Source organism: Micromys minutus (assembly GCF_963924665.1).
Source record: "Micromys minutus genome assembly, chromosome: 5".
Taxonomy (NCBI): domain Eukaryota; kingdom Metazoa; phylum Chordata; class Mammalia; order Rodentia; family Muridae; genus Micromys; species Micromys minutus.
The window spans coordinates 42,764,788-42,785,618 of record NC_137974.1 but is presented as its reverse complement, the minus strand read 5'-3'; the positions used below and the strand labels follow the sequence as shown (position 1 = coordinate 42,785,618).

The following is a 20,831-nucleotide window of genomic DNA, read 5'->3' as shown; positions in this document are numbered from 1 at the left end:
AGAAGTGGATTTCAAAATCTAATTGCACAATAGCCTAATAAGAACTTTATGAAATTCAATTCAAAGGAAATGGAATTGGTATTTCAGCAACACAAAGCCATATTTTTTTAGTGCTACAAGGCCACTATTTTACTGTGTGAAATTTTGATCTCAAAAACCAAAACTCCCATGGGTGTGAAGAAACACAAATGTAAATCCTCACAACAAGAACAGAGGACTCAGGCTCAACCTTTGCTCTAAGCCACCCACTGCTACCTTAAATTACTGTTCCCAGGTTCAGTCTTCCTTCTTGTTTTCTTCTGGCTTCCAAAGAGGGACAGGTGGTTTTAGGGCTTTTTCTTGGGTTATAAATCAACTAATATTTCATGGTTTTTCACCTTTAACGGGCTAAACAGAATGCATTTGACAAAAATCACTACTGAAGTTCTGAGAAATAATTTATACTCTAGGGCATTCGTAAATCAGTAAGTAAGTTTGAGACGCAAAATTCAAAAGATGAGTAAAAATGTGGCTGTGACTTCAGAGGCTGTGCCACGTCATGTATACTTGTGCCGTTCCTTAAGGGGCTCAGTACGCAGAATCTAATAAACAGATTACACTGGTTCCTCTGTGCTGAGCTCTCAGTGTGACAATTGGGCCATAGAGCATACAGTGAAGTTAAGGGCTGCTTTATGATATGTGAAGTTCTTGCCAGAGAGGGGAATTGATTCCTTTTGGGAATGTTGTCACTTTTCATAGAATTAACTTTTTTTCATGCCTCAACTTGAACTTCAGAACTTGGTGCCAGCCAGAAAAGAACAAAGTAATCCAAGGCTGTCTGTACTGAAAAAGGTGACAGCAGTAGAAGTGAAGTTTCCTCTTAGGTTGGCTGAAGTTGTAAAACGTCACTGTATATGATAAAGACGACCAGCAGAGGGGCGCCTGAGTGTGATCAAGCGCATGTCGCTGTTGAATCATAATCTGAAATGCAGCATTCTAGATATATTTAATTCAAAAGGCTGTGGGGGGGTGCACGCACATGGGCTTCTTCTGAGAGTATGTATAACAAGCAATCTTTTAAGTGTTTACATTAGCGGTAAAGACAGTACATATTCTCAGAAAAAGAATAGTCAGACACCAGTGTCAGCCCAGGAGTGGGGACTTTGGGCCCACCTGTAAGGTTTCCCTCAGGAAGTTGGCCATTGAACCCTTTGGGCCTTGGATACTCTCCAGTGATTCTTGCAGTCCTGGCCTGCCGTAGGAACAGAAACTGCAGCCATTTTTAAATATGCAATTGAGCGTGACCACTCTTTGATCTCACGGTCTCTCAGATAAAACAAGCCCTATGCAGATTAAGGACACCCATCATTTCCATTTCCAGAACTAACTTCTCTAGTTGCCGACATCACCATCTTTCTCTGGAATGCCCATCTCAGCTGTTGCCGATACATTACTCCAACTTTGCTGTCTACCTGGGAGCCTTACAAATTTCCTGTTGCTTCTCTCCCATGATGGCTGCTTTCTGTCTCCTCCACACCACAGGTGATGATGTATCTGAGGCCATTGCCATTCTTTTCTTCTATCTGAATCTATCCTTTACTTGCCTGTCAGATGGCAACTTAGATTCTGTCATGCCTTAAATAAAAAAGCCCCGTGGCTTGCTGTTGACTTCAAGAAAAACCAAAAGACTTAGACTGACTTGAAACCTCTATAACGAAACCTTAACCATGCTGGCCTCTAAGGACACAGATGCAGGACTACCCTTTTCAATTTGGTAGATTTCTCCAAAATTCCCAACCCTACTAAACTTGTGCTTTCTGTGATTGTTTCCCCAGGCTGCCGTACTTGACTACGGTTTACTCGAGACAGAGGGCACTGCCTTCTCTGCTAGGAAGGAGCTTGCCTTCAAATACCCAAGAAAAACCCAGAAGCAGAAATAAGAAACATCTTGGACAGCAGAATGTACCTTTCTCATCTTTTCCTTCAGCTCTTGTGAAGCTCTAACACATTTGCTTTCCCTACGGCCTTATCTCATTGGTTGGCAATACTGACGCATCTGGCTATCCCAACCCATTGTTCAAGAGCAAGGTGCTTTTCTATAATATTTGCTGATGTGGATTAAGCAATTCATGAAATTTAAACAGCATTATTTAAGTTGAATAGACTGTAAATGAGGTCACCAGGATTTAACCCCACAGAGCAACTTGAAGACTTGACCTCCAACCTAACCCTCACCCACCTAATGCAACTCAGCTTTGAAAGCACACATCCCATCTGTTTTGCAAATCATGTCTCAAGCCTTTAGATGAGGTTCCATGGCCTTCTCTGGTGTCTAATTCACATGGAACATTAGCCACAAAGTCTGAGAAAGACTATTGGAAATAAAATCAGACATTTTGAGACGTTGAGTTATATCACACCAAAAAGCAGGAAATTTAAGGCCCTAGGTCTACACTATCAATAATAATCATTGTCTACATATAATGGACATTATATGTAATGAAATTATTGCATTTTATACCTAAGTATGCAAATATCTATTTGCCAGGAACGCTTCAGTAAGGATAAGGGGAAAGTGATTTTCAAAAGATGGCTCCTAGGGCAAAATAGCCATATTTGAAGCATTCAGAAGTTACATTTATTAAATGCACACACATTTAAAAACTCAATTGATTCATCTTACTAGATGTAATTAAAGCAACATGTAGCACTTGGGCTATTGGTACTCTATTGGCCTGAAAATATAGAGAATATCCCCACCATCGAAGATACTTATCAGAACAGTGTTGATATCACACCCTCAATTTTCCCTAGTGTAAGTTAACAATCTGTGTCTCTGTACACTATTATGCACTTCCTAACACCACACCAGGAGTTATCTGGTCTGGCAGTTAAGAATCTGTGCCCTGAACACAAATCTTACTGCAAGTTACAATCTATGTGACCATAGCTCATCTAGTAAATTTCTCTCGTTTTGGTTTGGTTTGAGCATCTGTCAAATGGAACTTAGAATGTTGGCTTCTTGATAGGGTTTCTGCAGGGAATTAAAAAGTAAGATAATTTTCATTCTGTCTGATGTATGGTGTTCAACACATATCACCTATTACTGTTTCCTCCTGATGGTCTCCAAATGAGATTCAGGATTAAAGAAGTGGATCTAAAGTTTCTTATGATAACTTCAAGGTGGATACGGACCCTGGAGGGCTGCTGTGGTTACAAGCAAACTGCAAGATAAACGTGAATGTTCTCTTACCGACAAGTGGAGGAAGTATAAGTCTGAACATTAATAAATAAAGTATAAGATTATACACGTGTACAGTTGTGCCGCCAGGGACTTACCAAATATGTAAAATTCAACGTAGTAGTGCTGTCAAATCAGGGCTATAGGGAAATTATTCCTACGGAGCTCTCTCACCATTGTTTGTAATTTGAGCTCTCCAGCAGGTTGGACCAGACCCCTTGGTTTTGATCTAAAGAATAAATTTTTGTAACTACATTCCATTTGTACAAGTTTGGAACATCAGATCATATCAAAGGCAGGGACATCATGGTCTAGTAAGAAAAGACACTGGATGGAGACAGGGCAGAGTCACTGAGTGAGTTTCTTAATCTGAAAACCACTTCAACTTGGAAACCCACAAGGTATATGGGTATGGCAGGGAATATCGTTACTCCAAAGCCTTCTCACTGCTTCTGATTTATTTACCATTCCCAATATAATTCTTAGGCTTCCTCATCAATCAACCCACATCCTGAGCATTGAGGTTTGAGTAGTGCATATGGTCATGTTTATTTAACATTTAATTGTCTGTATTGGCTTAAAAAATTCTCTTGTATCTTAAAGAAAATAGAATATAGGTGTGTCAGTACTTGAAGGTTGTGACATATTTAACAACTTATATTCCCTTGTTGTATTTTTGTTTTTTGCTTTTCAAAGTAAAATAAAAAAAATTGTTGGTTTAACAAATTATTAACATCCATGCAAAAAGAAAAGTTGAAGACATGCATTTTATGTGAGATTTTATATATAATCTTATTTCAAGGACAAAGAATATTTGATGATCAATCTTAATTTAAATTCTCTCTTTGTTATCTGATGAAGTATTAATAGGTATAATATTTTTAGGTGAGTTCTAACCTCAAAGTTTTTACATACCTTGAAGTTTCTCAGTTTAAATTACTCTCACAAACATTTTCACTCACCTCTCCTTTTAAGTATATTGTATGTCTTGACTATGAAATTGGGTGACCAAAGCCACATCCCTAAAAGTTGATTTTCACTCTTTGCTCCTTGAGACATGATCCATATAAATAAATCACAGATTGAGAAATGTGTGGGATGGGCATTTTTAAAGGTGCCATCTATGACTGGTACAGAAAAAGAAGCCTAAGGAAAAGAAAACGTTATTTCAAGAATAACTCAAACATGATCATCAGTTCCCCCTTTGAGGCAACTCTGACTTGGAAAAAGTCCTACCTCAAGAGTTGTTTTAATCTAACTGTAGCTGTGGCATTTATAGGGAAAGAAGCCCACACAGTGCTATTATTCAGACCACCTTCACTGAGATACTTCAGTTATCAGACAAGGATGAGTTACTGTGGTCAAAATGAGGGTTTCCATGGTACCCTATGTCTTGTTACTTTTCTGATACTGTGTCGAAAACACTGTGATGAATGAAACTTTTCAGTGAAAGGGCTTAGTTCAGCTTAGAATTTCAGACAGAGTGGGGGGGGGGATGAGGGGTGTGTGTGAAAGCTGAGACCTCACATTTCTAAGCTAATAAAGGAAAGAGGGAAGGAAGAAGAGCACACTAGGAAGGACCCAGCGTTTTTGAAATCTCATAGTCCTCCCTTAATGAAACACTGTCAACAGACCCACATCTCCCAATTTGTTTTTGATGCTACAGGTCTACGGGTTTTATAAACATGCTATTTCAGGGCATATCGGCAAAGGTAATATAAAACCTACTATGGGATGTTCAGTAACTAAAGAACTTCTTATCATTTTTTTTATGTTATAGAATTTTATGCTTGAGAATGTTTTTGAAATAGTATTATACACAGGTTCTTGAGATAGTCTCCCATGTTTATCTTATAAGCTGTCTAAGAGGCAGACACCATCAGTCTTGTACAGTTTATAAAATAAAATCTGCATTTATTTGCTGTGAACAACACACGCGCATCTTCTAGCTTTGAATATGATTGATCTAACATCATTTTCACCAAACAGAAAGAAGAGCCTATGTGATTTACACTAAAGACTATTCTTGTAGTTCCAAGAAAGACATTTGTGAATCAAAGTTTCAATTTAAGATGTAACACAAGCCTGTCAGATGACCTAACACAGGTCCTCTGCAGCTTGCTCTAGTTGACAATTTCTGAAGCAGCAGCTGTCACAACTGAAGGTTTAGACTCATTATCTGATTTGTTTCAGCCATCCCCCATCTTAGAGATTTTGTTAACAACAAAGATATATGGTTTTTAAATTACTCAGTTATTCAGAATTATATTAAAGTAGAAGACCTACACAGGGAAGCATAAATGTCTTCATATTGCATTAAACCTTCTTGTCTGGTTTCCACTGATTCCACTTAAAGAGTATATGATATTGAAGCTCACATCAAGCATTATGCCACACCTATCTACTATTCTGTCACTTGCTGACACCAAAGCAAAAGTGGTGATGGGCTCTAGGTAAACACACTCTAGTTTAATGAAGGAAGAAAAAGAGGAAGAAAAGAGGGAAGGGAGGAAAAGAGAAAGGAATGGAGGAAGGAAGGGAAGGAGGGAGGGAGGGAGGGAGGGAGGAAGGAAGAGAGGGAGGGAAGAAGAAAGGAAGGGAGGATTTAGTAGACACTACAGCAAGACCCTTGGCCTGGCAGAGATGTGGTGGGCTGCTGAATGACAGGCTTGTCAGTTTCTCTACATTTGGGCTGTCTTAAAATTTACTAATTGGTCAGTCTAGAAGAAAGAGAAGCCCAGCAAGTTTGAAAAGACTGATGGTCGATTCTTTGAGTGTCCAAGGCCTAATAGACAATTGAATCTTCTTCGATGTTTTCCCTGTGTTGGAAAATGTGGTCTAGATCTTTATCCCTGATTTACATTCATTCACATCTGCTTTGTCCACATCACAGTAGTTCTCCCTTACAAAGTCCATCAGTTCAAGTTAGTAGTAGAGAGGTTTGATTATAAATAATATCAAAAAACAAAAGCAAATATTTTGAGAATACAGCTAGAGCATGTCAAACTTACCGAAACTGTGGCAGATACTTACAATAGGAAAATTATATATGCTATTGCTGTTCACCATCAGTTATATTAGATGATGCTAATTTGATTCCATGATATTCACTGTTTCATGCTACACTTCTCCACATAAGGCTTCCCTGAACCTAGTAAATCTCCTTACTGAGTAGACATCTAGTATCTTCTTAAAATTCTATTAGCTTAATATACTGTATCATAATAAACCACATTAAATTCCCTATAGGCAAAAGCATATATATCTAATATACTCAATACAATGTTTTGAAATAATACACTAAAATAGTTAAAGTCATATTGACTGGATAAAACTAAACAGACTATATAACTGAAACAAAAGCACCGAAGGGCTACAGATTCTTTCAATTAGCACTGTATGTGATTTTATGGGATTAAAATATAGCTTAGAGGGCTGGAGAGATGGCTCAGCAGTTAAGAGCACTGACTGCTATTCAGAGGTCCCGAGTTCAATTCCAAGCAACCACATGGTGGCTTACAATCATTTGTAATGGGATCCGATGCCCTCTTCTGGTGTGTCTGAAGACAGCAACAATGTACTCACATACATAAAATAAATAAAATGTAGCTTAGAATGAAAGAGATTCTTGTCTCTTGTGCTAATCTTTCTTGTCTCATATCACCAGCTCCTTCTTCTTCCTCTTCCTTTCCCTCCTCTTCCTTCTTCTTCTTTTTAAAGACCCTTCATTTGTTCTCATAGTCAATAAACCCTCTAATGGTGCCAGATGTTTGGAGGAGACTGTCCCACAAAGCTGTGATTTTAAGGTATACGCAAGATTTATTATAATCACTTACACATGATTGGATCTCTGGTTTCTGTGATTATGCTCTAGATGTAACTTACAGCATGGCCCTCTGTCAAACAGAACAGTCCTCGCCTGTAAATTCACGGTATCAGCACTCAATGCTCAAATATCAAAAGGATGTTACTAACATGAGTTCTGCACACAAAAGTATCCCTTGTAAAATGTTAAAATTAATCCAAACACATTTTTAAAAAAGAAAAGAAAATTATTTTGCACATAGGCACCATTCAGAAGCTTACATGGGACACAGTAAGCATTTCAAGAAACAGTTGGGCGAAGTGCCTCAGCCGACCTTCAGTGTCTTGATTGGGATTTTTCCTGCTGTTCCTGATAGTAAGATCAGGCTAGGAATGGCTTCCGTGTTCCTCAGGGGTACTGTCTGGCTTACATTGTTCACAGATTACCCATTCATTCTGACTGTGCTTTATTCTGGAATATTCCACAGGCTGCTAGAGGACAGTTAAGACAGAAGCCAAACTGCTAAACAGATGCTTTTTAAGCATACTCGGCTTGGTCTAGTAGACTTCTTTACAGGGTTGTCAGCAACTTTAAAAAGTTTTGTTTTAATAAAGAATTCCTCCTTTTCCTTATGATCCTGAATTTTAAATGCTCCTCCTTTAACGAGCTACCAGGGTTTAACTTGTTGAAGATGTTGCCAAGAAATTAGTCTTGAATGGATTCCTGGTTTTCTTTTTCTGAGACTGAAGGGAAACACCCCCACCCCCACCACAGCCACAGGCCTTCAGAAGTGGATGGAATTCCTTGGGGTTGGCACTTGATCACTTAAAACACCTTCCTTCTGACACAATCCAGACACCAAGTGAATTCTAAGGACGTGTCCTTTTCAATTAAGTCTTGACATGGCAAAGACCATGGGAGCCAGCAGTGAGCTGAGTCTTTTGCTGACAGGCAACAGCATACCAGTTAATATTTTAGATGTGCACATAATAATTAAAAGAAAATATCACCAGAGCTCTCAACAGTTCATGTAGCATAAACAGCAGATACAATTGGGCATAAGGGAAATGCAGGTTCTGATGAGTAGATACCTGGGAACAGGAGAGAAGGGCTTCGGGTGGTAGGCCACCAGAGGGAAAGTTTTTACACAACAGTGTTTGACTGATTACTCACTCTCTTACTGAGTTTGGCCACTGCCTTTGTGGACTCTGTGACTCTGTAACATTGGATGTATCCATACAGACAAGGAGTTGGCACTTGGACTATTTCATCTAAAAGAAAGTAGGACTAATATTGCACACAGAGAACTATTCTTTTTCCTCTACTGGTCTAAGCTGGTGGGAAATTCTCAATGGCATAGCATAACAGGAGGGAAAAGAGAAACCGGAAGAGTTATCTAATGGAGCACTGAGACAAATAAAGGGAGAGAGGAGGAAAGCATTTGAAATGAAGCCAGCCAGAACTGGCCAATAATTCGGCTCATCAGTAAATATAACCCACACAGGCGAGCTTGTACTTTAGTTTTTAAAAACCAACTGATTTTGTTTGAGACATTAAATTGTCACATCAGTCTGACAGCTAACCATCAGGTATATTGATAGTACAGAGTTGTTTCATGTTATTTCATGTTTCATTTCATCCAATGAGCACTAAGAGTGGAAACAATAAAGGAGTAACTATTAAAGGACCAGTGAGATGGCTCTCACTGGGTAAAAGCACTTGTCACCAAGGCTGAGATAATTACCGGAAGTCACATGGTACAAGAACACATTCATGTTTTCCTTTGACCGCCACATGAGTGTCTTGGCACAAATACACCCACAAACAAGACATAAAAATATAAAAAATATTAAAAGTAACGATTGTTCTTACAAATAAAACCCACACTCCAACGTCCATCAATTGCTCAGCTTGACTAATGGCAGTACTAGTCACTAAAGCAATTTCAACCCAAAAGTACAAATGATCTAGTTAATTTCCAGGAAATCTAGGATCATTACTCTAATTTTAAAATTATGAATCTCTTTTTTTAGATTTCTTTTGGATGAGATTACATTTTTACAAGCAGGATTTGTGTAACTGGGTAATTTATTATTATTTTTTTTGCTACAATTAATCCAAATCTTATATTGTGGAAGAACATGTTTATTCCTGTATTTCACTCACTCATACCTCAACAATCTTAGTGAAAAATCATGTCACCGTGCTTTCACATAAAATAACCTAACTCCTAAAGATGCGTCCCTCAGAGCAAACGGTTCAGCAGACAGGCCCCCACTTACTCTGAAATGGTTCTGAGAATTTCTTCAGTGGCTTCCTGTTTAATCTACTTTCTGCGTTTAACTTACAGAAATATTTTCTCTGGCCTTCTTAAACAAAACAGTGAGCTAGCTAAGGGGTTTCACTGGGAGAGCTGCGGGTTTGTAATTCAGTCCACTAGAGCAAAGACTGGTGCTCCTAAATCCCACCACCAATGCCTCCACATCCAAATCTTGTGACCTGTCCAGAGGCCCTCCTGGAGCAGAGCATCCTGCTCAAAGACTTGCATAAATGATGAGGGTCCTCTGAGGCTGACAAATTCAGCCGCTATTTTCAGCTCTCAGCTTGTCACTTTGTAATTGCAGTAAATGCAACCGAAAGTACTTTTACTTGAAGGCCATTTGACAGAGGGGAGGAAAACACATTTACTCTTTCAAGGCTTGTGTATTTTCCTGGGAGAAGCCTGTCTGTAAAATCCGTGCTTTTAGCCTAGAGAGCTATTTGGGAAATATCTTTGGGCATAGCCACAATGCAGAACCTGTTTCCTGCATCCTCCTCATCTTCCCTCTTAACTTCGGCACCCTCCTGCGTTTGGAGCGTTTTTTTTTTTTTTTTCCGGGATGAGATGGGAAATTAGCATGCATGACTGAAAACAGTGAACTCTGTTCATTCGGCAATTTGGGGAATTGTTTTGTAAAATCTTCACCTGGTTAATTTAGTACAAATAAAAATAATATTACAAGTGTTTATCTTCTGATTAAAGTTCGTCGATCGTTATGTCTATTCAAGAAATTGAAACTCAATAAAAGAAACTGATTGACCTCTGCTAGCTTGCTCGTATATCTTTACGGGGAATTTGCTTGAAAAACACAAGGAAATCCTATATTGGAAGATTTGGCCAAAGGGAGAACTGCAGAATAATATTTTAAAATTGCTAAAACGCTGTTTCCGTCTCCATAAGTCATCACAACTTCCGAACCTGACGAAACATCAAGTACCACGATCGCTTTCGGGGCTCAGGTCTTGCTCGCCAGACCTGTTGAACGCCTTACCTATGAAGAGATTCCACTCAGTGTCCAAATCCGCCTGGTTGGCCAGGCAGCCCTTCATGACGTTGAGGCAGTAGTTGCTGCAGGGTCTCACCGTGGGCAGGCCTCGGCAGTAGGGGCAGTACAGCATCTTCATGAGAGCCCGGATGCAGCCAGGGGTGGGGCTCACCTGCAAGTACATATAAGATGGGGCAAAAATCAGAATCGGAAAGACGAAGGGGAGCAACGAATGAAGTCTTGTTTCCCTAAATAGCAAGATGAACAATAGGCAAAGTTTTTCTGCTAAACCTCGCACAGTCAAGTAGAGGGTTTGAGGAACGGTTAGAAGGTGAGTACTTTTTATTTTAATTTTTTATTCCAGAGTCTGCCGATTCCTATTAAACACCACCGCTCAGCCAAGTAACAGCCTCCGGAGATGTTCCTGTCCACATTTTACCCTTTCTCCCTGTCAGTGCAATTCAATCCTAAAACAGACACCCCTTCACTGTAAGAGGGTGTGAAACGAGATCATACATAGGCAGCAACTTGAAGAGCAAAGAGCCACATAAAGACGGAGCTGCTATGAAAGTTTAATGTGACACCCAGCGAAGGTTCCGACTGGTTACTCGATCCTTCGCTAGCAGAGTTGGCGGATATCTTTCCGGAGTGCGCGCCTTCTGTAGAGGCTCAATATCACCTTGTCTGGCATCTGCGTGACCGAGGCCTGCATAGAAGTAGAAGCAATGGACCTGCTAAGGCATCTGGGGGTACAGAACTCTAGAAAGTTCACTTAAAATGGATCGGGCTTGGTTTGCAAGCAGGAATTATTTTTCACGGATTCAGAATCACAGAACAAGAAATGCAGTGCCCCAAATCAATCCTCAAGCTTGGGTGCAAAGTGGTTAAGAACTCAAAGCCAGGGAGACAGGCAGACAAACAGCAGGAACCTTCCTTCCTCGGGAGAAGACACTGCCTTCAGAACCTTCAGCAGCTGCTTCAGCATTGCTCTGCATAAGAAAAGGCTTCTGAATAGCCAAGCTTCAGAGCCAGGGCAGGAGCCCAGTCCCAGAAACCTTGAGCTGTTTACTCTAAGGAGATTGAGAGAAGGATTCACTGTTTCCAGATGTGTATCCACCGAGGCCACACCATGTCCCAACCCAATGCTTGCACAAGTGGCCATCATCAAACTAATTAAAATCAGAGGTCCTAATGTGTGAAAGAGACTGACAAGGAGAAGGGGTGGTGTCTATAGGGGTGGGAGCGAGATAAGAGCCAATGTGCACAGGGGGAGGGGAGGGTAACTGTGGGGGGGGTGTAGGTGGACAGTTGGAGTGACCAGAATACTGTATGTATATGTAAAATGCATGTATTAATCAACAAAAAGAAAAAAATGTAGGATGACAGAACACCATTAACAACAGAAGAAAACTGTCATTTGACGCCAAGAGGAAAAACATATTTAAGACAGCACAAGCTAAGGACCCATTGCTGCGTTTCTTGGCTAGATGTGAAATTCTTGTGTGGCTTCTTTGGTGGTATCTATATGATTTCGATGTCTTAGTGGCTAAATGCTACTCTGTATTTTAGACATAAGAAAAAGCCCAGTGTGACATTTGGACCTCCTTGTGAGTGGTCTCCCCAGCAGGCATGCTTAGGGACATCCTCCACTGCAGTGGTGTGGTAAGATAGGACTGGGACATCAGAGCAATCCTTGTTCCCATTTACCACGCACATTCCCGACAGTCTGGTTTGTTTGCCTGATTTTTTTTTAAATTTGTTTTTACCTAGAAACCAAATTTTGGGATTTTTAATACAAAACTTTGGCTTCTACAACCACCTGATAACAAATTATATGAGAACAAAGAATTTCTGGCATGTGAATCAGTTGTTTTCTCATTTCGGTAGAAAAAAAAATCTAACTAAAGCAACTGTCTTAGCTGGGTTTTCTATGGCTGCAATGAAACAGCATAACTGAAAGGCAACGTGGCGAGGAGAGGTCTTATTTCACTCAAAGTCGCATATAACAGTTCATTACCAAAGGCACCAAGGACAGGAACTCATACAGGATAGGAACCTGGAGGCAGGGGCTGATACGGAGACCATGGAGAACTCTGGTTTAAGAAGTAGCTCACTGGCTTGTGATTTGCTCAGCCTGTTTCTTTCTAGAACTCAGAACCATCAGCCCAGGGATGTTGCCACTTACCATCAATCACTAATTTTTAAAAATGCCTGACAGCTAGTGTTGTTAAATAGATTTTTCAGTTTGTGCCCAGACAAACCACAACAAACCAACCCGGTTCCACGTGGAGAGGTTTAATAGAACGGGGTCAAGAGAAGAGAAGAGAAGGGGAGGGCGGTTCAGTCATTTACAGGGGGTGGGGGGTGATGACATCATTTGCTTCTAGGTAGAGGTGGGCTTCTGAGCCAGTGTATACTGGGAATGCTTGGCTGTTTCCATGGCGATGAATGTGCCAGGTCCCTGTCACCTGTAGGTGGCGCCATTGCTGGGGGTAGGAGCCATCCTAAGCTAGATACTCTGGAGGCATTTTCTCAATTGAGTTTCTTTCTTTCAGATAGCTTTAACTCGTGTCAACTTGACATAAAACTAACGAGTCAGCATACACATCTCCATGACTTTCGATTCTTCCCTTTAGAATAAGCTATTTTCAGGATCTATACCCTAACCATGTCTCGTCATTAAAGAAATACTCCAGACAGTTTGTTTGCAACCTCACAGCTTTGAGAAATTATTTAGAATAACCAAGCTGCCTTTGACTGCTGCCTTTGTATGGGTAGAGTCAACGCATGACTCTATTAAGTGAGATTACATGCCCCCAGCATCTTCGGACCACTTAGATGAAAGAGACTCTCTCCAACCTGGGCTCACCTAGATTATGTTGAGAACATCACCTAGTCTCTGCCCAGAAACAGAGCTCCAGGGGAATGCCTGCACTGTGAAGTCTACAAGGAGTAAACAGGCTTTGACAGTGATGCTTGTGGATGTTTTATAAGCTATTTCAAAAGCCAAAACGCGCATTTAATTTGGTTATCTTGCTCCACAAATTATGCTTTTAAAGAACCAGTGTATGTTGAAATAGATTGATGTTTAAAAAATAAATATGCTTACTACTGTCAGTCCGCGGTGATCTAGAGATTTGTCCACTAGCACAGTGACCCTTTGCCTTGTTTATCAAATTAGCCCCAGTTACATGTAAGTTATTTATGACTGATTTGACAGGACTAACTGCTTTCATCTTTCATCTATCTATTGGTGGAGCAGATGGGGATGAAATGTTGAAGCTCTTAATTTTCTACTCCAAAGTAGTACATTTGTTATCCCCTGACTTAGGTTCCGGATCTCTGCCAAATGTTAAGCTTTACCACGGCCCCTTGGATGGACTGTTTTCTGAGGTCCGCTAACTGCTGCTTCACTCCTTGTCCTCTTGTCAGCCTTGAAGCAATTACAGAAGAGATCAGTGCCACTAAATCCCTAAAAACAGCTCAGGTGAGGGCCATACAGCTCATCCCTCTTTTTGCCCCTCCGGACATTGTTTTTGGGACTCAGAACGAATGTAGCCTTCTCTAAGGACCAGCTCCACACCTTGGCCGTGACAGTTCTCTAAGGTTAAGAGGGAGTAGATCTAACTGCTGCTAAGGATGGGATCTAAGTCCTCCTCTGTGAACAGCATGGCTTCCGTGACATCAATCTGGTTTGAAATGAGGTCTAAAGAGAGGGACCAAAAATGTTCAACCACAAGCCTCCGCCTATGTATGGGCTTCTGCTCGCCTATGCCCTGCCCTCTCACTCTGGCTCCTCCCCTGGTCACTCCTTTCTTCCTTCTTATACTCATAGTATGTTTTCACCCTTGCTTTTAAATAATTTACTTAACTGAACTTGACCCTATACCCAAACAAAATGCTCCCCGTACGCTTTCCCCACAGGTTTCCTTCTTTAACTGCACCATCTGCTCCTTGACACATCTGAGAAAGGACCCTTCGATACTGTAGGGAGACTCTGGCTAACAGGCCGGATGCAGTTTGTGTCATCAGTCCTCTTCCTTTGATGCTCTGAAGCTCCTTGCTATTTGATGTTGGTGCAAACAGTTTTGACAGTGGAACCGGTCACTGTCACACTGAATAACTCTTATTGGCCCACTTGCTGTCTCCCACCTCTAACCCTCCCACAGTGGTCCCAGGAAACCTTTTCGTTCTACTCTATAACAAAATCCGGTTTACAGCCCTTTAATAACCATTTTCCAAGTCTCTTCAGGAATCGAGACTTCATTCTGATACAAGATCAAAAGAGTCATGCTTTTATGACCCAGAACTACCCTCTCCCACAAGGATCCCCCTGAGCAGAAAACACTTTAATACTCATCGGTCTTACATCTTTATATCTTCTCAGAGTTAGGAAGAATAGTTTCCCGACCAAAGACTACAATTCCCAGCTTCCCTTGCAGAATAAATTCGTCATTTCCACCCTGATAAGGGGCAGCTTCTCATCTTTTATAGACGTGTTGGCCATGCACACACATGGGTGACAAGGAGTCACTTGCCGTGACTAAATATGGTCCACCTAAGGTCACACCAAGCCTCCCTTTCTGTGTTCCATCTCTCTACAGCTGCTCTTAAATAATCTAATGTGTGAGTTAAATTTTCTTACGTTCACATTCTCATAATCTCTTTATACTTTGATACAGCAATATCCTTCTGATAGTTCCTTTTTTTCCTGGGAATATGATGGCTTGGATAAGAACCATCATCACAATCCACGGTTGCAGTCAGTGTGTTAACTCAGAGTCCAAATGTGAGTAAAACATCAAGGGTAAAAGACAGCAGCCTAAGGAAGATTTCTACTCTAAAGGGAAAGCAGACGTAAAAAACGGAACAACGTGACATCCTAGAAACTGTGGAGAGAATGTGCCACCATGGCATCCTCCCTAGGTTGGCTCCTTCATTGAGAATGCCAAGTTAAGCTGAATTCCTTTGAAAATAGTCTCTGTCAACAGGCGTTACAGAGACAGTGACCGAGGAAGACCGAGGCCCAGTGAGAGGACAAAGTGGAAGCAATTCAGTGACCAGACTGTTGTCATGGAGTTTAAAATCCCTCCTCGTTCTCAGCCCCAGTGCCTGGCTGTCTCCCGCATCCTTTGCTTAAGAATTTGGTTACCAAGCTTTGCCAGGACCTTTCGTCTTCCTCTGATCTGGATTCTTTTCTCCTGAGACTATTGTCACTCAGGCTGACTGAGAGCTCTGCCCTCCTCTGATTGTCAGCTTTCTGTTCTCTTCGTTTCACTCAGGGTCATGGTATAAAACCTAGTAAGCATCCAGGATCTGTGTTCCTTCGGACAGCCATGGTCGCCTCGGTCAGCGCTGTTATCCGACTCATTCTGCACAACGGACACATCGTATTATGCTCCATCCTAGAATTGGGCTGTGCCTTTTTTTCTTTTTTCTTATTAAGTGCCTTTTGAAGCAACCTCTTTATTACCTTTGCCAGTTTCTTGGCCACACTGATATTCCAAGAAAAAGAAAAAGCAGGATGGATTTGTGGGTTTTTATGTTTAGATGCTGTTTTTAAAATTTGCCATCAAAGGGTATTGACTGCATTAATTCTAAAGCTCTCCTTTTTAATTTTTTTTTTTATAATTGTGTTGGAACTGGTACAGTTTCCTCAGTATGACATTTCAGAAGAGACTCCAACTCAGAGTAGCAACCAACAGAGAAAATTGAATAGCCCTAATAATCGAAGAGAACAATGTCGTTCGAGTCAACTGTGGGTCCCTGAGCACTTTTGGAAATGATGTCCTTCTTGGTCAAAGAGAGGGCATTTGAAAAACAAAGTGGAGCATGTGAGAAGAGAGCTGACATTTTTATATTCAAACATTCTCGTTTTTTGAATATGCAACTGCATGCCTGAATTAAAAATAATTTTTAAAAAACATCAATTCAAACTGGAGGCTTTTGAGAGCTCTGGAAAGGAACTTATTTCCAATTCCGGGTGCGTGAGAGCCTATTTTAATTTTTTAATGTTACTTTTGTTTGTTTGCTTTTTTACAATCCAGCCGTTATCCCCTCAGATCGCCTTCCCACAGTTCCTCATCCCATTCCTCCTCCTCCTTGCCCCTTTCCCCTGCTCCAAGAGGATGTCCCCAACCCCACCCCCACTCTTGTAGGCCTCCGTACTCCCTGGGGCCTCAAGTCTGCATCTTCTCTGACTGAGGCTAGACCAAGGCAGTCCTCTGCTGTGTATACGTTGGGGACCTCATATCAGCTGGTGTACCTTCGGAGAAATCTCTGGGGTCCAGGTCAGTTGAGGCTGCAGGTATTCCAAGGGGGTCGTCCTCCTCCACAGCTTCTTCTGGTCTTTCCCTAACTGAACCACAGGGGTTCCCTGGCTTCTGTTCATTGGTTGGGTGTATCTGCTTCTCAAGCTGCTTGTTGGGCCTCTCTAGGGTCAGCCATGCTAGGCTCCTGTTGTTAATAGGAATACTTTATAATTGAACTATAAGCACTCTTTCAGAATCTTTTTCTTTTGGAATGAATGTAGATCGACCAGAAGTTGAGGGATGGCATGGTCAGGTGGGACAATCTTCCTTCCTGGGATCCACTGCGGACGCCTTACAACTGTCTCATTTCTGATACCCAAACACATACCTGTTTATTGTTCATGGCTTCTTGCTTTCATGAGTGACTGTGTGCATCTCTGTGTGTGTGAGGGTGGGTGCAGTTTTATTCCGTGCCAGGAACTGTGTACTTAATACCACAATAAGCAAATTGGACCATTTTCTTTCCACAGAACCCCTCTGGGATGGCTGTACCTCACCTGTTTTTGTCACATGCTAATCACTGACGTGTAATCTTCTCATCTGCAAAATGCTATGTAAAAGAATGGATCACGTAGCATGTACAATTTTGATCTTGGCTATCTTTCCCTTTCCCATGCAGCACAAAGTTCTTTAGGTCAAATACAAGTTATCTTGAGCATTGCTAGTTCATTCCTCTTTAAGTATTCATATGGTTTTAAGGATTTTCTTTTCAAAAACCATTTACTATTTGCTCATGTGTGTGTGTGTGGGGTGGGTGGGTGGTTGTATGCACCACTATGTATGTCTGATGGTCAGAGGACAATATCATAATTTGGTTGCCCCCTACTCCCTTTGTGTGGGTTCTGAGGATAGACCTGGAGTAACCAGGCTTGTGGTAAACACCTTTACCCTCTGAGCAATCTTACAGGCCTTGCCTTCCTCTTTGTGTAGCCATCTGACGTTTGTAGTCATGGGAATATACACAGCTCTTCTGGAGGACGTCCGGGCTGTTCCTGGTACTTGACTAGTAAGAAGAAGCTGCTATAAATATTCACATACAGGTTTTACATGATCTAAGTTGTCCTTTCTCTAGGTAATGAAATGGTTAAAATGGTAAGTCAAATGATGACTTTTCGTGGAACTGCTAAGCATTTCCTAAAGTTTCTGTGACAATTGACATTTCTATCAGCTGGGTGTGAGATAGAGTCAGGTTTTTACATTTTTGTTGGTGCTTGAGTTAGCACATAATTTCTTTTGTCTATTCTAATAGGTATATTTTCTGCTTTTAATGTCATTGTAAGCCCCCTACCCCCATCCCCCGGGTAGTACTCTAGCAGCAGTCCAGCCTGGATAGGTTCTAACAGTCATCAGATTCCAAGTGGTCCACCAGCAGGAGCAGGTTAATATGTAAGCCTAGATATGTCAGCAAAACCAACAGAAACCCTCGTACCTGACATGGAGAACGTCATATCTCAGGCCAAGACACTCACAGATCTGCAAATTCTATCAGCTGCCCCAAAATAATTTCCTAAAGAAGACAATTGTTTCCTTTAGGCCAAAAGGAAGAATAGAATCCCCTTTGGGAAATAAAACTTTGAAATGGTTCTTTTCATTGATGCCTGAGAGTCATAGGATTAAAAGAATATAACATTTACACGAAGATGTAAAAGGAGCCTGGGAAACACAGCCCTGTGAAACTGTGAGCTCACAGTGGTGGTATTTTCATTTTGTGCCGATCTGTGCTTTCTTCTTGTGTAAGTCCTGCGCTGATATTCATAACCCTTTAATAAAGAATTTCAACTCTTAGGAAGAACCAAGGCAGCATTTTTCTCTTCTGTTGTTTCCTCTCTTGAGATTTTGGCCTAAACTCCTTCATCCCCGTTTGGCCCAGTTTGAACTTCTTCTCATGCAGCTTGTAATTGACCTCATCCATTACATTTTATATTTAACATCATAGTATGACTGAGGAAACAAGGTCTTGGTTACAGGGGTGGAAAGTGAATAAAGATTGAACAGAGGACTGGAGCTTGTGTGGGTCAGTACCATGACATTATTGATAGCGTTGGATTATTGGAATATTAGGAGGAATACAAGATTGTGACATTGGGTAGGACAGAACATTTCTATCTAGATGTTTCTGTCAAATGTTATAGTAATAATTCTCGGGTTTTACGAAAGACATGTGAAGTATACAAAGTATCCTCCATGTTGCAGTAGAAATTTCAGATTCCTAAAAAAGTAAGATTTCTACACTTAGACCAATATTCAAGTATTGATACTCACATCAATAATTCCTGGTAGTAGCTAGTGTAAAGTAAGACTTTTAATAAAATTTTTTAAAGAGAGAAAACATGAGAAAGTTACAGATCAGAATGCGCACACTGCCCAGCTACACAGAAGTCGCTGGTGTATATAAAACAGTGGAACCAGAATAAATGAACACGGCCATCTCTTACTCTCAAGGACAATCATGTTAGCGAAAGTGAATTATTTAGCTAAAATGAGGCTCAGTTTGTGCAGGAGTTGAACCCATTCCCATTCTCTCTAATGCGTAACTATACTAAATGATGAGCCAAGTGTACTCATGATCTTCCTATATATTAATTAATATGTATTCAGATGCTAACATTTCCTCTCCAGCCTTTAAATATGATCGACTTACCTTCGGGCTAATTTCCATGTTAACTAATTTTAATTACAATTCTTCAACACCCAATAATCTGAGTATGCTTTATAGTAAAATCATGGGAATTTTAATTTGCATTTACATTAAGGGAACACAGTGAAGGGGGGTGGAGAGCTCATAGAGGGCTCTGGGCTCAGAACTGGGAAATGGGGATTGCCAGAGAGGCTCCCTAAGAAGCCTTGTAGCAAATGCCTTTGGGCAAAAACGGACCAGGAGAAGCATCACAGAAATGCAGGATGGAAGTGTGACAAATTGGTCTCTTTGCTGAAAGAATTAGGAGAAAAAGAGAGCACAGCAACTTTTCAGAAATCCGGAATCTAATAATAATTTGAAAACTTATACCAAGGAGAATTGCTTAACCAAGAAAGAGATGGCTTCGTGCAAGGGAAAATGGCACTGCCAAGTCCCAAGTTGTCAGGAATTTTTAAGAGACTGAAATCACACAAAATATTTTCTCCAACCACAGTGGAATTGAAGCCAGGGATCAATACCAGAAAGTAAGCTGGGAAAGCCTCAAGTGAGGAAAACAATATGTTCAAATGCAACCGTGGGGAACAACAAAAATGCTTACGGAAATTAGAAATTACTTAGATGAATGGAAATGAAAACACAACATGCCCAAACATATAGCAATAACTGTCTATGTGCCACAAGCAGAAAGATCTCAAATCAATAACCGGGTTTATATGTTAAAGGAACAGAGAATAGAAAGCTAATCGCCAAGCTCCCAGAAGGAATGGGATAATAAAGACAAGCAACAATGTAACGAAAGGAGCGATCAGCAGCAACAGACCTTTGTAGAGGCGGATGAAATTGGCAGGCCCTGAGCCAAACTTGAGAAGAAAGGAGTGTCTAAGATCCCACATGAAAGCAACATCATTACTATCCCTGTGGTGGAAATGAAAAAACAAACTCACAAACAAATACCAAACTAGACAATTCAGGCCTTGGGGTTTGGCTCAGCAGTGGAATATGTGACTAGGAACTTGCACACTCCTGAGTATGAAGAGCCTTTGTACGGAGGTAGCTCCTAGTATAGCCCTGAGTTCTACACCCAGCAGGCAATGACTGACTGCAAAGCTATACACAGCTGCACGGTGTGGTAGGTAGACCAGGCTAACCCAAAGTGTACATCTATACTGAGCTTCCAAATCTGCTCTTTAAAAGGAAGATACGAGTAAACAGGAAGACGAGGATGGATGTAAAGTGAAATGATGGGTGTCCCCACCCTTGAGAGACAGAAAGGGGTTCCAGACTGTGAGGTGAAGATTGGGAAGGAAGTGCAGTAATGTAGGTAAAAGCCAGAATTTCTAGAAATTCATCAGTCCCAAACTCTTAAAGATGCCTGTCATGAAGAAGACAGCTAGGGAGTGGTTGTGAGAACTCAGAAACCAAAACATTACTCTAGGAACTAAGGCAAGAAATTCAGAGGGCTAGAAATAATGTAGCAAACATGTGACCTCACGATCCCAAGTTATACCACAGAGGGTGCTGACATACCACCCCCAAAGGGGTCTATAAATGT

The 20,831-nt window shown here is 41.0% G+C and overlaps 1 protein-coding gene across 2 annotated transcripts in view; it reads right to left on the bottom strand.

Annotated features, from left to right (window-relative positions):
- GPC6 (glypican 6) overlaps positions 1-20,831 on the bottom strand; it is a 970,157-nt gene that overhangs the window by 322,248 nt on the left and 627,078 nt on the right. For both annotated transcript variants that reach the window (XM_080917258.1, XM_080917257.1), the window contains exon 4: positions 10,337-10,502. In XM_080917258.1, coding sequence (XP_080773384.1) covers positions 10,337-10,502 — 166 coding nt within the window. The remainder of the gene's footprint in view (positions 1-10,336; positions 10,503-20,831) is intronic.